The 14,600-nt window shown below is 44.7% G+C and overlaps 1 protein-coding gene across 3 annotated transcripts in view; it reads right to left on the reverse strand.

Moving 5' to 3' along the window:
- PMFBP1 (polyamine modulated factor 1 binding protein 1) overlaps positions 1-14,600 on the reverse strand; it is a 140,043-nt gene that overhangs the window by 122,988 nt on the left and 2,455 nt on the right. For all 3 annotated transcript variants that reach the window (XM_040409345.1, XM_040409343.1, XM_040409344.1), the window contains exon 2: positions 12,984-13,110. In XM_040409345.1, coding sequence (XP_040265279.1) covers positions 12,984-13,013 — 30 coding nt within the window. In that variant the 5' untranslated portion in view covers positions 13,014-13,110. The remainder of the gene's footprint in view (positions 1-12,983; positions 13,111-14,600) is intronic.

Below are 14,600 nucleotides of genomic sequence, written 5' to 3' on the forward strand. Positions count from 1 at the left end.
ACCAAATCCAGCAAGGCTGTTATAGGGGTATTCCGGTAATTTCAAGTATTCCCCTCTTGCCATAGGATAGGGGATAACTATTAGATCAGCTGGGGTCATACCGCTGGGACACACACCAAGAGAAGGGGGACCCGCACCCCGCAGTGCCCCCAAAAATGAAAGGAGAGTTCAGGACGGGCACGCACAAGGCCACTCTATTCATCTCTATGGGACCAGCTGAAAAAAGACAAGCACTGAACTTGGCTACCTCTTGTGGTCCGATTGAGATGAATGTCCTCGTTATTGTGATCAGTGGGGGTTCCAGCAGTAGGACCCCCACCAATCTAATAGATATCACCTGTCATTTGGTTATACAGATGTGGAAGGAAAAGGTCAATACTTGCCATGTTGGACTGGGGATCCACGTTTCCCATCATCCGTGGACGCCGTCGTACACAAAAGGACATATCATCAATAAGATCTAATAGGTGAATTTTTAAATCATCCCATAGGAAAGAGACCCTGGTGGCAAGTGGAGCTGCCGTCTGCTCGGCCCATCTCCTAGGGCAGTCCAATCCTTTACAGCAGACCTTAACAGTAATAAGGAACATCAGCCTAAAAAAAATGTTCGTTATCTTAATGAGACCGGCTGCTTGGAAGCTATGGGCACCTTGTAGATACCATAAGGTATAACAGGGGGTGCAGGGGTGACATTTTGAATAACACCAACATTTCAATAGGTCTGATGGAAAAGAAAATTTAAAAATCACCCTGGTCCTGAGCACGGCCACAAAGACATGAGATCATATAGGACGTTGTATGTTTTCCTGTGTACAGTTCATGAAATGCTATAGCATACTACAGACAATAATTCTCAATAAACCTTATAGTCCAAGCTAAGGGCTCTGATCCCATATCCGTTCTGTCCACATTGGGAGCGAACCTCACTGTATACTACTTACCGTACAGTTATACATCAGCAATTGACTCCTATGGTAATATTTGTAAGTACATGGAGGCCTATGGACACATTTAGCATGTACATCAGAAGCTTACCCTGTACACATGCAAAAGCAAGATGTGAACTGCATCTTCATATTGAGGACCTATGCTCAGGATAGATCCTCAATATCAGATCGGCGGGGGATCGACACCCGGGACCCCTACCTTTCAGCTGAAAAGCAAGCAGCGCTTATACGAGCACTGCCTTCTCTTCATTGTTTATCTGCTCACCATCACAACTGCTGCGTTGAGCAGTGCAATTACAATTGCTCCGTCCCATTCACTCCGTCCCTATTGAAATAAATACTACAAAGCCGTCCCATTGAAGCGAATAGGACGGCTGAGCTGTAATTACACTGCTCAATGCTGCGGTTGCGATCAGGTAAACAATTAAGAGAAGACAGGCTCCTACGAGCACTGCTTTCTCTTTAAACAGCTGATCGTCAGGGGTCCCGGGTGAGGATAGGTCAATATAATAAAATAAAAGTGGACCACCCCTTTAAGAGTCAGCCAAGGTGATCCTCCCACAGACTGAGAAAAGCAGCTTCCAACATGAACACACTGCAAATGCATCAAAGAAATGCAAAAAAGGGTGAAGATTTCTCATACACTGTTACCTGTATAGGTGACAGGGAGAGCAGTGCAGACGTATCTCGAGTGACGGGCGTATGCGCTGCTGACAAAACTCTCTTTAAAGGCAATGTCATCTGTGCAAAAATCTCACATGCACATTTGGTAAGTTATCAAGAAGTACAAGACAGATCGGAGTATTAATAGAGGATCAGAGCGCTTTATTTGCAGTAAACAACAAAAGGACACATAGGAGCTGTATACACAACACAGTAAGGCTACCTGCACATGGGTGGGGGCCGTTTTACAGAAATTCCACAAAAAAGCCGCAGCAAAAACGGCAAGCGTTTTTTTTTTATTGTAGTTTAGCTACAGATCTCACCCTTGCATTGAAAAAAAGGGTAAAATCCACACGGCAGGGCAACTTCCGCATGGAATGAAAAAGCAAAGCGTACATGACGTTTCTGAAATCTCATTCACTTTGCTGGTACTGTAGGAGGCTACATTTACATGACCGTATTGTTTTTGCGGCCCAAAAGTCACGTATCCACAAAACACAGAAGCGGTCCATGTGCACCCCACACTTTTCACAGGCCCCATAGTAAAAATGCTTATTCTTGTCTGTAAAATGGACAATAGGACACGTTCTATAATTTGCAGGCACAGATGCGGACGGCACACGGACGACATCTGCGTGCTGTCCGCTCTTTTTTGCAGCTCCACCAAAATGAATGGGTCTGCGTGCGAGCCACAAAAAAATGCGGATCAGACGCAGACTAAAACTATGGTCATGTGAATGTCGCCTTAGGGCTCATGCCCACGGATACTGGCCATGTGTGCATTACATGAAACGGAAACGTTTTGCCCTCTATAGAGCGGTCCTACCCTTGCCCATAAAATGGACAAGAATAGGACATGTTCAATTTTTTGCGGGGCCACGTAACGGACAAACGGATGCGGACAGCACACGGGACAAGATCTGTGTGCTGTCCGCAGTTTAATGAAGGGGTTATCCAGGAGTGGAAAAAAGGGCCTATATTTCCTTCCGCACAAAGCATTGAGGAAGACCAAGATCCTCCATCCTGGAAGGAAGACCAGCTCAGGTAAGGGGACAACTGAATGCAGCAAGTCTAGAAAAGCATGGCTGCAAGGTACCCTCACACCCGCTTACAGATTATGTGCAGTATGTCAGCGCAGCACCGTTCTCTATAATGGAGCTAAGATGCAATACTGTACAAAACCTATTCGAAGGAAGCAGCCATGTTTGTCCAATAAAATCCCTATAATTCACAGCATTATAGCTGCAAATTTCCAGCTACAGACAAATTCAGACACCCCCTCCCTCCCATTTTCTTTCCCAAATGAAGTGAAATAGGCAACAACATAAAAAGATGGGATTTAGGAGGAAGATAAATTTTAGCTGACAGCCATGCTCCGTAACAAATTGACATGTTGCACGTTTCTGAAAAAAATAAAAAATAAAATCAGTTCAGTCAACAATATGGCCGCCCTGACTGTGGGTGGGCAACATGAGCGTTAGAAAAATAAAAGTGACAGGCGAACAGCCTGATGTTGTATGCACCGTGCAGGTAATGGCTATAGTTATACCATCCAAGAGCTTTTACAAAATAAGCATAATTTGAGGAAATAAACGGAAGATATTGGCACAAATTCATCTTTTAATTTTACTTTTTTTATTTATTTTTTAGCTTTCAAAGTTCTGAGCATTTGAAGCGAATGAATCCCCCGGAGAGACTCCATAATGTATCAGCTGCTGCTTTGCAAGACATAATGCAAATATGTAAGAAGGCATTCCGTATAGCAACAGGGGCTGCGAGATATCAAAGATTTCTCCGGCATCAGCCAGAGGATTCAATTACAGCTGTGAAATGAATTTGGATCTCGGTTACTGGACTATAATGTGCACGGCACAAGAGGCTGTTACTGCTGCAGCTCCAATTTCCAGACATATAGCACCCCTGCTCTCCTAGAGCCGGCTCTGGTAATTGCTGTAGGACGCGCTCTTCTGAATTATAATTGCCAGCCATTGCACTCCCTTCCTTTGTGAGAAATTCTGGGCGTGCATAGGATATCCAAATAACAGCCCATCTCAGCACCTTCCAGCCACGGCACACTTCAATCTCTCGCATGAGTAATGAAACAAAAAGGGATACAAAGGCTTAACCTCCCCGCAAACCCCCCCTCCCCAATCGCCTACACTGCATTCTTTAAAAAAAATAAAAAATATTTTAAAAAAAACAAGAAAAAAAATAAATAAACTTATTCCTCACAAGTCAGATGTAAATGGAAGAAATGCATCACAATTTATACTGTCACCGCCAGCTCTCAAACAGACGGGGAATATAAATGAAGAACTTAACTGCTTGGGACTGGGTAAAAATAATCATTCTTCAGCTGAAATGCAATCATTCATGGAAGGAGGGGGTCATACAAGAGGCTGGCTGTCTATAGGGTCACCTACATTTGCTTACTTATTTGATGAGAGGAGCACAGAGCGGCCATTAATAGTCAAAAGAAAGTGGGTGACAAGGCTCAAGAGGATCAATCTTTTGTTCGTACCCCAAACCCACAGGTTGCTGTGTGTTCTCTGCGATGCAAGATGAAGTTACGAGCTAAAATGGCAATGTGGTCATCATGACGGATCTTTGGCCTGGTCTGGGGCTTCCGTTAACAGGATTCAGACGGGTCTGAAGAAATTTGCAAATACGGCCCCAACCACCAAAAAAATCTAACCTGACATCCTGTTTGAATGGCCAGTATTTGTACCCAGATAATGAAGTAGTCACAAAGAGTGCGGTCTGCTATACCATTCACTACCTCTCCACCCTGCACAGACCTGTCCTGGGTCACTCCTAATCAGGCCGCAGTAAAACATGGCTGTAGGAGAGGACATGCAAGATTCACCAAGACTATGTTCACGTCTCCGTTAAGGAGATCTGGCACAAACGCAGAACAGAAATGGTTGCATGTAACTGTTTTCGTCTGGACGAAACATGGCATTTATGCCGGAAATCTGCCAGATCTCATTGCAGCCAATGGGTACCCAGCAACGTCAGATACTAGGAGATCCGCCAGGCTGCTCTGTGCCGGATGAGCCTGCCAGATCTTCTAATGAAGTATGGGAATAGTAAGAGAAAGAACGAAGCCTAAAAGCCATCAGCTCCATTATAAAGCTGGCTAGAACATGACGGTCACAACTCCCCTTCTCCCCTCCCTGCACAATGACCTCTGCATGAAGCATACCCACAATACTTCCCGACAGAAAACAATGGGAGCTATTTATCAAAGAGCAGTACAAAGGAAACTGGTATAGTCTGTGCAACTATATTTAGGCCCATGCAACATTTTTATGCCGTCCTCGTCACTGGGAAGTCGTGGGGGTGGGGACATCGGCTGACAAACTCAACATTTACACCTGTTATCAGGCATATGACTGAAATCTACAACAGTCAGGGGTTCTAGGCACACGCATTAGCGGATGATGGGACCAATTTATGACAAAGGTGTGCGCCTTGTAATAAATTAGGCGCATCCTCCGGCAACACATGGGGTATCAATGTCAGGTGTAAAACGCCGGTCTTTGATAAAAAGACCCCCAATGAGTCCTCTCCAGACTACAGATTCCCGAAGGGCTGCTGTAAAGCATATCTCTGACCAGGTAAGGTGGCCCCATCCAAAATCCTGCAGAGAAAATGGAAAAAAAAAAAATCTACAATACGAATTTCAAAACGGATTACAAAAACATTTTCAGTATGTGCTTTAATACATAGGCGATACATTGCCTTTAAGCATAGCCATGGAGGGCCCCCCTCTGGCTAGCTCATACTAAAGGCGAGGGATCATGCTAAAAAGACTACAAAAGTACCCCCAGATAAAACTACACGTGTACAAGCAGTCACGTTGCCACCAAAACATTCATTACATGTTAATTTGGGGCTGGGATTTCTCTTCTGTTGCTTAATTACAGTATAAACCTGAACTCCGAGTGGAAACAAATTGTGACATGTAATTATGAAGGAAATAAGTGGTTTTAACCAAACATGTAAATGACACAAAGATAATAGATTTCGAAGCTGAAATCCAGTGACACCGTTCAAATGTCACTGTACAATAATTATTCTTTTCCATAGAGATTAAACTTGTTAATTGGAAACCATCGTGAATTGTAAATCACTGAATCATAAAAGGAGGCTGCAGATCAGCGGTATTCTCCTGTAATGAATGGCACCGCGCTTCTAGCGAATGTGCTGAATTTTATGGCGTGCTTCAAGATAGGATGGCGATCCTAGGCTGTAACCCGGCATCCACTATGATGGTGCGCCAAGTCTGGGTTATCATTATTTCTCACGGTTGCAGATGGGACAAAAGGATCTACAAAAGTGTAAAGCTGCGAACGCCATCCCTACTACTGGGATACTGATTTATTATACAGTGGTCATTCAGGTAAGTGGATGTCCATGTAATACACAAGGACGACACCAGTCTGTCAGAATGGGAGCCACTTAAAAAGTTCTGGCCCACAAAGAAGGGTTCTGAATGGGTGACGCCCCTCTATGAGGTCTATATGTTCTAAAAGGCCAGAAGGGCAAGAGCCCCATAAGAGGAAAATAGGTCAACTGGTTCTCCTACTGTATTCTAAGGGTTGGCTAAACATAATAAATGTACACTGATCAGCCATAAGATTAATCCATCTGCCTAATATTTATAGGACCCTTATGGTGCCATAAAATTCTGACCTGCCTCTGCCTGGAATCTACAGGTCCTCTGAAAGTGTCCTGTGATATCTGGGACCAGGACATTAGTAGCAGTACATCTTTAAAGGGGATGTCCTATCCTCCGTATAGGCCATCATTATCCGATTGCAGCGGTTCTACACACCGCTGATCAGCTGCTCTGTTGTGGCTCTGCATTTATCCACTGCACAAGCACGGGGGCTACTACAGAGCAGCTGATGGTTGGTTTTGCGGGGTGTCTGATCCCCACCGATCAGATAGTGAAGGTCTATCATGAGGACAGGCTACCTCTTGTAAAAGGGCTGGACAATACCTTTCAGTCCTGAAAATTGTGAGGTGGGGCCTCCGGGGATCGGACTTGTTTTTCCAGTATCCCACAGATGCTCAAATTGGATTGAGACCTGTTGAATTTGAAGGCTAAGCCATCCCCTTGAACTCTTTGTCAGGTTCCTCAAATCATTCCTGAAGATTTTTGTACTTTGTCTGTACAATGTTTAGGTAGGTGGTACTTCAGTGTAATTTCCACATGATGCCAGGACCCAAGGCTTCTGGGCAGAACATTGCCCAGCGCATTCATACTGACTCCAGTGGCTTAGCCTCTTCCCATTTCACATCCTGGCGCAATCTCCACCCCAGGTAAGTGAAGCATGTCCACCTGATGTAAAAGGAAAGGTGATTCTGACAAAGCTGCCTTCTTCCATTGCTCCATGGTCAGGTTCTCACATGCCTACTGTTTGTGTTTCAGTAGCGGACAGGGGTTCAGCATTGGTACTGTCACTTCATAGCCATGTGGCTGACATCTTTCTATCACAGCCAGCAGTACCAGTTTCTATTACAGTAGCTCTTCTGTGCCATCAGACCAGACTGGCTAGCTTTGCTCCACCGGCAGAAGAATAAGCCTTGGCCGCCCATGACCCTGCCACCGATTCACTGGTTGTCCTTCCTTGGACCACTACATACTGTGCGCACACCACGAACCCTACTGTTTTATATAGGGCCCCCATTCTTGATTTTTATGCCAAGCTGAACTTGATCTCTAAGGATGCTTTTACTGTCACTGTATGTTCTAAATTTCAGGGTGGAACGCTTCCAGAATGACCCACTGGACAAGCAGCAGAAAGGACATCACTACTTATCAGAATAGCGGTAATTACATTAGGAGCTATAAGGGGCATAACCGACAGGAAGTCACAATTCACGCACTTCAACTCAACTTCCACCCTCTTCAAAGAAAAGAATAAACATAAATGACATTAGGATCTCCCTGTACTGATTTGCATGTCCTTGTACACTGCGTATTCTTCTATTAGCTGCTGCTATGGCTTTTCCGGTGTCTTCAGATATTCTAGTTTAGCTGTAAATGTCACTACACATGAACCAAATAAAAATAAAAACAACACACACATATATATATATATATATATATATATATATATATATATATATATACACACACATATATATACATACACTAACTTGTCTCCGAGATCACATGCAGCAGGTACTCTGGTCTGGTCCTAGCTTTAGGATAACCTCCACCTATCACTTGTAAAATCATGGAATACCCTTTTAAGGCCTTGTTCACATATCCGTTTTTAACAGACATTTCATTTTCCATAGGCAGCACATGAACCCATTGATTTTAATGTGTTTGTTCACAAATCAGTGGTTTTCCAATATTAAAAAAATAAATAAATAAATAAAACTGTGAAAGATCCCCTTTAAGGCCCATACTCACACTATTGTCAACTAACCCTGCCATTTTCAGTGGGGACAGACGTGAATCAAAGGGTGCCTTCACATACGGCAGAAAAATGCGCCAGAAAATACGCTGCAAAAAAACAAAAACAAAAAAAAAGACGACTTCACCCATGTTATCCTATGGGGCTGAAAAGCGTCACACCCTGTGTTCCCCTGATAAACAATAATGTGTGGCAGTAGTCATTCATTTCAATGGAGGGGGGGGGGGGGATGTAATCCATACAGAAATCTGCACCTGCGTATTTTCTGGTGGATTTTTTCACCACATGTGAAGGCACCCTAATGGGGAGCTCACAACTCTGTCCTGACAAATGATGTCAGAAGAGAGAAGGATCGGACGCCCTGTACTTGGGCACCTACAGACTGGGAAAGGATTGCGTGCATGAAAAGTATATATTCACACCAGTACCCAGGAGTGATCTGACCAGTCATCCAGACCCACGCTTGTTCTAACATGACCAAACACACTTGACCAAGTTGACGAATGATCTAGTCAGTTTTAACTTACAAACACAAGTCCGCAGACTAATGAAGTGAACGTCTGTTCACGTTTTTTACCTTATCTGACTCTTCACATACAGCAATCAGCCATAACATTAAAACTCCCTGCTTATTATTGTGTAGGTCCCACACGTTCAGCCAAAATCTGCTCCAATCCATCAGGACATGGACCCCACAAGACCTCTGGAGGTGTCCTGTGATACCTGGCACCAAGAAGTTGGCAGTCTTACAGCATCCTTTAAGTCCTGTAAATTGCGAGGCCTCAGTGGATTGTACTGGTTTTCCCAGCACTTTCCACAGATCAGATTAAGGCTACTTTCAGACTAGCGTTTAAGTTTTCCGGTATTGAGTTCTGTCATAGGGGCTCAATACCGGCAAAAAAAAAAACGCTTCAGTTTTGTCCCTATTTATTGTCAATGGGGACAAAACTGAACTGGACGCTCCAAAATGCGTTCCGTTCCTATACCAGAGAGCAAACTACAACATGTTGTATTTTGCTTTCCGTCCTGGGATACGGAGCAAGACATTAACCCCAATGCAAGTCAATGGGGACGGATCCGTTTTCTCTGCCACAATAGAAAACAGATCCGTCCCCCATGGACTTTCAATGGAGTTCATGACGGTTCCGTCTTGGCAATGTTAAAGATAATACAACCGGATCCGTTCATAACGGATGCAGACGGTTGTATAATCAGTAACGGAAGCGACTTTTGCTGGACCCTTCCGGATCCAGCAAAAACGCTAGTAGGAAAGTAGCCTAAGCTCTGGAGAGCCTGGAGGTCAGGTCATCACGTTGAACTTTTCTTCATGTTCCTCCACTCCTGAACAATTTCTACAGTGTGGCCAGGACTTTATCCTACTGAAAGAGGGGCTGCCATTAGGGAATACCGCTGCCATGGAGAAGGGGAGTACTTGTCTGAACGTTGTTTAGGTAGAGGCTATATGTCACATCCTTATGAGTGCCAGGTCCCAAGGTTTCCAGCAGAACATTTCTCAGAGGATCACACTGCCAGCTTGTCTTCTCCTCATAGTGCAGCCTGGTGCCATCTCTTCCCCAGGTAAGTGATGCACATGCACCCGGCCATCCACATGATTCATAAAACCAGGTCTCCTTCCTCCACTGCTCCATGGTCCATTTCTGGTGTTCACATGTCAATTACAGAAGCTCTCGGTGGTGGACAGTCAGTATGGGCACTCTGCACAGTGAGCACCCAAGGGTGCCTGGTTGTATCTGTGCAACTCGTGTACATTGCAGGTAGTAACCTGGCTAGGATCACTTGCCAAATGTACGGCACGTGATCCTGGAAGCACCGGCCATTTATTTAGACAGGAGAGATCATCGCAGGCCCGGTAAGGCAATAATCAATCATATTACACATCGACGGGGGGGGACACAACATAAAAAATAAAAACTGGATAATCCCTCAAGAACTTACTGTTCAATTTCTTGAGAGACGCCAGTGACATAAGACATTTAATGTTAGGGTGCTGCCACAATATATCTTGTAAGCACCATGGTATGGCATTTTTTTTTTGTCAAATTTTTCTTGCGTTCTTTTGTCATACTTTTCCTTTAATATATGGGAAATTAGACTCAGAGCATGAAGAGATTCTTAAAAAAAAAACTGCAAGAAAACTGTCTTAAAGCAGCACTACGAAAATACTGGAAAACTGCCACTGTGGCCCATTGCCACTAATCAGATTGCACCTTTAATTTTTCAGAGCTACTTTGGAAAATGAGAGGATCAATCTGATTGGCGGCTATGAGCAATAATGCGAGTTTTCCACCATTTTTAATAAATCTACCCCCTTTTTTTTGTGAAAAGACCCTTATTCACGTCATCTGCCAGATGTTTTGGTTTTATGGCTGACTGGTGTATACCCAAAATGTAAAAAGGGTCTTTTTTTTTTATCCAGGAACAGCACCACACACATCCATGGGCTTTGACTGGGATTGCAGCTAAGCGCCATTCAAGTAAATAGAGCTGACGTGACCGGTTGATCATGAAAGGTTCCCATGGAAAGCAGACAGCAGCAGCGAGCGCCACTTTCTACTTTGTCAAAGCGATGATGAAACTAAAAACCGCAGTGGAACTTGGCATCCATCAGCAACATGCTCCACTGTTCACCACTGCAATCTTGTGCCCACTTTAGGTCTGCAGCATAGGCAGGCATGAAGATGTTAATCATTCTGCCTGCACAGAAGTTGGGGGATGATGCAAGAAAAGTAAGGAACCTAGGGCTACCTGCACACTTTGTGGATTACACACAGTTTCTCGTGTGGAAAAACCGCTGTGTAAAACAGTACCAGCAAAGAGTATTAGATTACACAAGTTTCACGTACACTTTGCCAATTTCTTTAAAATGCACAGAATGTCAATTCTTTGTCCAGTTCTTTTGTGTGGATTTCACCCTTTTCAATACAAGGGTGAGAACTGCTGCAAAAAGATATGCATCGCATCATATCCGCATCAAAAGCCGCAAGTACCACATGCAGATTTTGGTGCAGAAATGCACAGAATTTTGTGTGGATTTTCTGCTAGTCTCCCCACACCCGTGTGCGGGTAGCCCAACATTTCTAGAGAGCAAAGTCTACAGAGAAATGTTATGGTGATCTGGGCGTTCCGGAGAACATGGTGAAAGGAAGCATCGACAATCAGAAGATGTCACCAGTGAGTTACTGGATCTTACTGCTGTGTATTCTGCCTGTGAATGCATCTCATCAGTGATGTATTCTCATTTTCATTCTGTTGCACTGAATTCAAGCCCTTCCCAGGTTACAACAGGAAAACTGCACCTTTCTAAAGTCATCCACACCTGCCCTAAGGGCTTATGAAAACAGGCCCTTCAAGTGACTTCTAACTCAGAACTTGCTAAGGGCTCTTTCACACAAGCGGATGCCGTGCGGGTAATCCGCAGCATGAATGAGAGCCAAGCCCCGTTCCGGACAGCAGAGACACGGAGCATTAACATGACTGATAATGCTCTGTGCCTGTCTGATCTTTTTACTCCAAAATCACGGTGACAACTTTATCTCACTGTGATTTTGTAGTAAAAAGATCACAGAGAGGCACGGAGCGTCATCAATCATGTTAATGCTCCGTGTCTCTGCTGTCCGGAATGGGGCTTGGCTCTCTTTCACACAGCGGATTACCGCACGGGATCCACTCGTGTGAAAGAGCCCTAATTGTGCATGCTGGGAGTTGCAATTCTACAACAGCTGGAGTGTGGAGACTACCACCGAAGGGCATAGAGACGGTATGACTCCCTAGAACAAAGCCTCAGTGTCATGCCATACATGCACCATCTGGTGCCATATGTACTACGTCATTCCACACATGAAGCAATGCTTTCTTACCACTAAAACAGCCTGCAAACTGACTGTGTACATCAGCTCTAAGGGTTTATTCACACATCAGGCTTTCTGCATGAAAAACCCATGAACGCAACGTGTGCATAAACCCTTAGAGAATATCCACACGTGGTATACACACTATGACTTTTACAGTAGAAGCAATGTGGAGGAGATCTGAAGGACTCTCACCACACACTATAGAGAAATTCCACAACATAAATGTACCTGTAGTGTGGATTTAAAGTGCATCTGTCAGCAGATTTGTCCCTATGACACTGGATGACCTGTTACATGTGAACTTGGCAGCTGAAGGCACCCGTGTTGGTCCCATGTTCATATGGGCCAGAATTACTGAGAAAAATGATGCTTTAATATATGCAAATGAGCCTCTAGGAGCAACGGGGGCGTTACCATTACACCTAGAGGCTCTGCTCTCTCTGCAATTGCTGAGTCCTCTGCACCTTTGATTCACATGGGCAGGCAGTGAAAACATTTCAAAAGGTACAAATATGCTGAGAGATGCCCTTTAAACCCTTTCCTGACCAGGAAAAATAAAAAGGCAGGGAGTAAAAAACGTAAACGCAAAAATGACACAAAAAACAAAACTCTGGGCAGAAGCCGTTAAAAACAGCAGCATGTCAATTTATGCTGCAGATTCCCATCACAGATTCCCCCCTTTGAAATGCTGCGGATCTCATCCTGTACAGTGCAAAGGGTTAAATCCAGAGCGGAAATCTGTAACAAAAGATGACATGCGGTGGAATTTAGAATCCGCACCATAGGTCAATTTCTGTTGCAGTGTGTGTATGGGTCCACAATCTGGAGCTGCAAGGCAGTGCTTCCGCAGTGTTTCAGTCTGTGCCTCCGCACCGCAAAAAAAAATATAACTATTTTTTTGTGGTGCGGACAGATCACAGACCTATTCAAGATAATTGGGTCTAGATTGGTCACGGCAGATACATGGATGGTGCCCGAACAACGGCCGTGTGCAAGAGGCCTAAACCACAGATGAATAATCTTCACTAACACAAAGCATCGGTCAGTGAGGATCACTTACTGACCTGTAGGTCGTCACGTCTCAGAGGCTCCATGATCTCTTCTTCTGAAGCAGTACTCAATGTAATGGTGAAGAAAAATCCTTGGTTCCGGACTGAATTCTGCTGCCTGGAGTCACTGACCGGTCATTGGCTGCAAAGTTACAATAGCATAAGCATTTCTCAGATATAACTTGGGGGATATTCACACTGTGCTTCTGCATTCACATTCATTTTCCCTACAAATTCTGTTTCAGGGGAAATCTGTTCCACTCATTGGAGGCATATTACTCGTCCAGATCTACCGGAGTAAAGACCTATCCTGGTCCGGATGTTATCTGAAGAAGGAGCCCATTTGTCTCTGAAACGCGTCATATGCATTGCTAAATAAAGAATCTGAACGAGATTGTTTCTTACCCGTTCCCCTCCTGAGCAGCGTGCAGATATTCTTCTATTCCCTACTGTCTCCTATCCTGAGGATAAAGCCATCAATGATAAAATCCTGAACAATCCCTTTAACTATCAAGCTACAGCTGTTGTCCAAAGGAGCCCAGATAGGGGCTGTCCGACCCCAAAACCAAATTTAGGCCTTATGCAAACGACCGTGTGCTGGAAGGCAAATTGTGGTTCGCAATGCACAGGCACCAACCGTAGGGCCGCCGCATACTTCTTGTGGACCAACTCACTTGAATGGAGTCTGCGAGCCACATCAGACGGTCTGCACTGCAAAAAAGTAGCGCATGTACTACTTTTTTGCGGTGCGGAGGCACGGACAGAAACCCCATGGAAGCGCTCAGTAGTGCTTCTGTGCCTCCGTTCCGGACCGACCTTCCGGATTGCGGACCCATTCAAGTGAATGGGTACGCATCTATGATGCGGGGTGCACATGGCTGGTGCCCGTGTATTGCAGCCCTGGGCATGAGGCCTCACCCATTTACTGATGCTCCATTCCAGCAATTAGGCTCCTGTCCAGTCCGTGGTCATGTGCACTGTTGCAGCCATTCTCTGGACTTCACAGTGACGGGTCCCTAAGTGGCATGTGGCCACAGAGGCTCAGTGGTTATGTGCCACTTGGGAACATGCCACCGCTGAGGCTAGTGAATGGCTGCAACAGTGCACATGCCCACAAAAAGGGTACAGCACTGGAATGGACCGCCGATAAAAATATAAGTGGGTTTCTCTCTTTTTAACACATCCCAGCCCTTTGGCTTGGGGCTCAGACAACCCTTTCACAAGCTGCAGATTGTGTTGCAGAAATTTCCATGAATGAAAAGTCATTTCCATTCACCTGAATCGGACATGCAGAAATCCATGTGTCTGCCGCCTCATTCAAATTAATGGAACCGAATAGTCACGGAAATCTCCGATACAAAATCTGCAGCGTGTGAAGGCGCCCTTAGGATACCTCCACGCAGCGCAGATTTGTGTGCCGAAAATCCGCACACCAAAACTGCACAAAAAACGCATATAAATCTGCACTATTTGTCGAGGTTTTAATGCCTTTTTGTGCAGTTTTATACGATTTTTGGTGCAGATTTTTTGTTTATCTTAGAAACTCCATTGAGGTCTATGGGGAAAATCACTGTACAGAAGGTGCGGAATCGCACAAACAATGGACATGCTGAAGATTTCAATTTCCGCATG

The sequence above is a fragment of the Bufo bufo genome, chromosome 10 (genome assembly GCF_905171765.1).
Source record: "Bufo bufo chromosome 10, aBufBuf1.1, whole genome shotgun sequence".
NCBI lineage: Eukaryota > Metazoa > Chordata > Amphibia > Anura > Bufonidae > Bufo > Bufo bufo.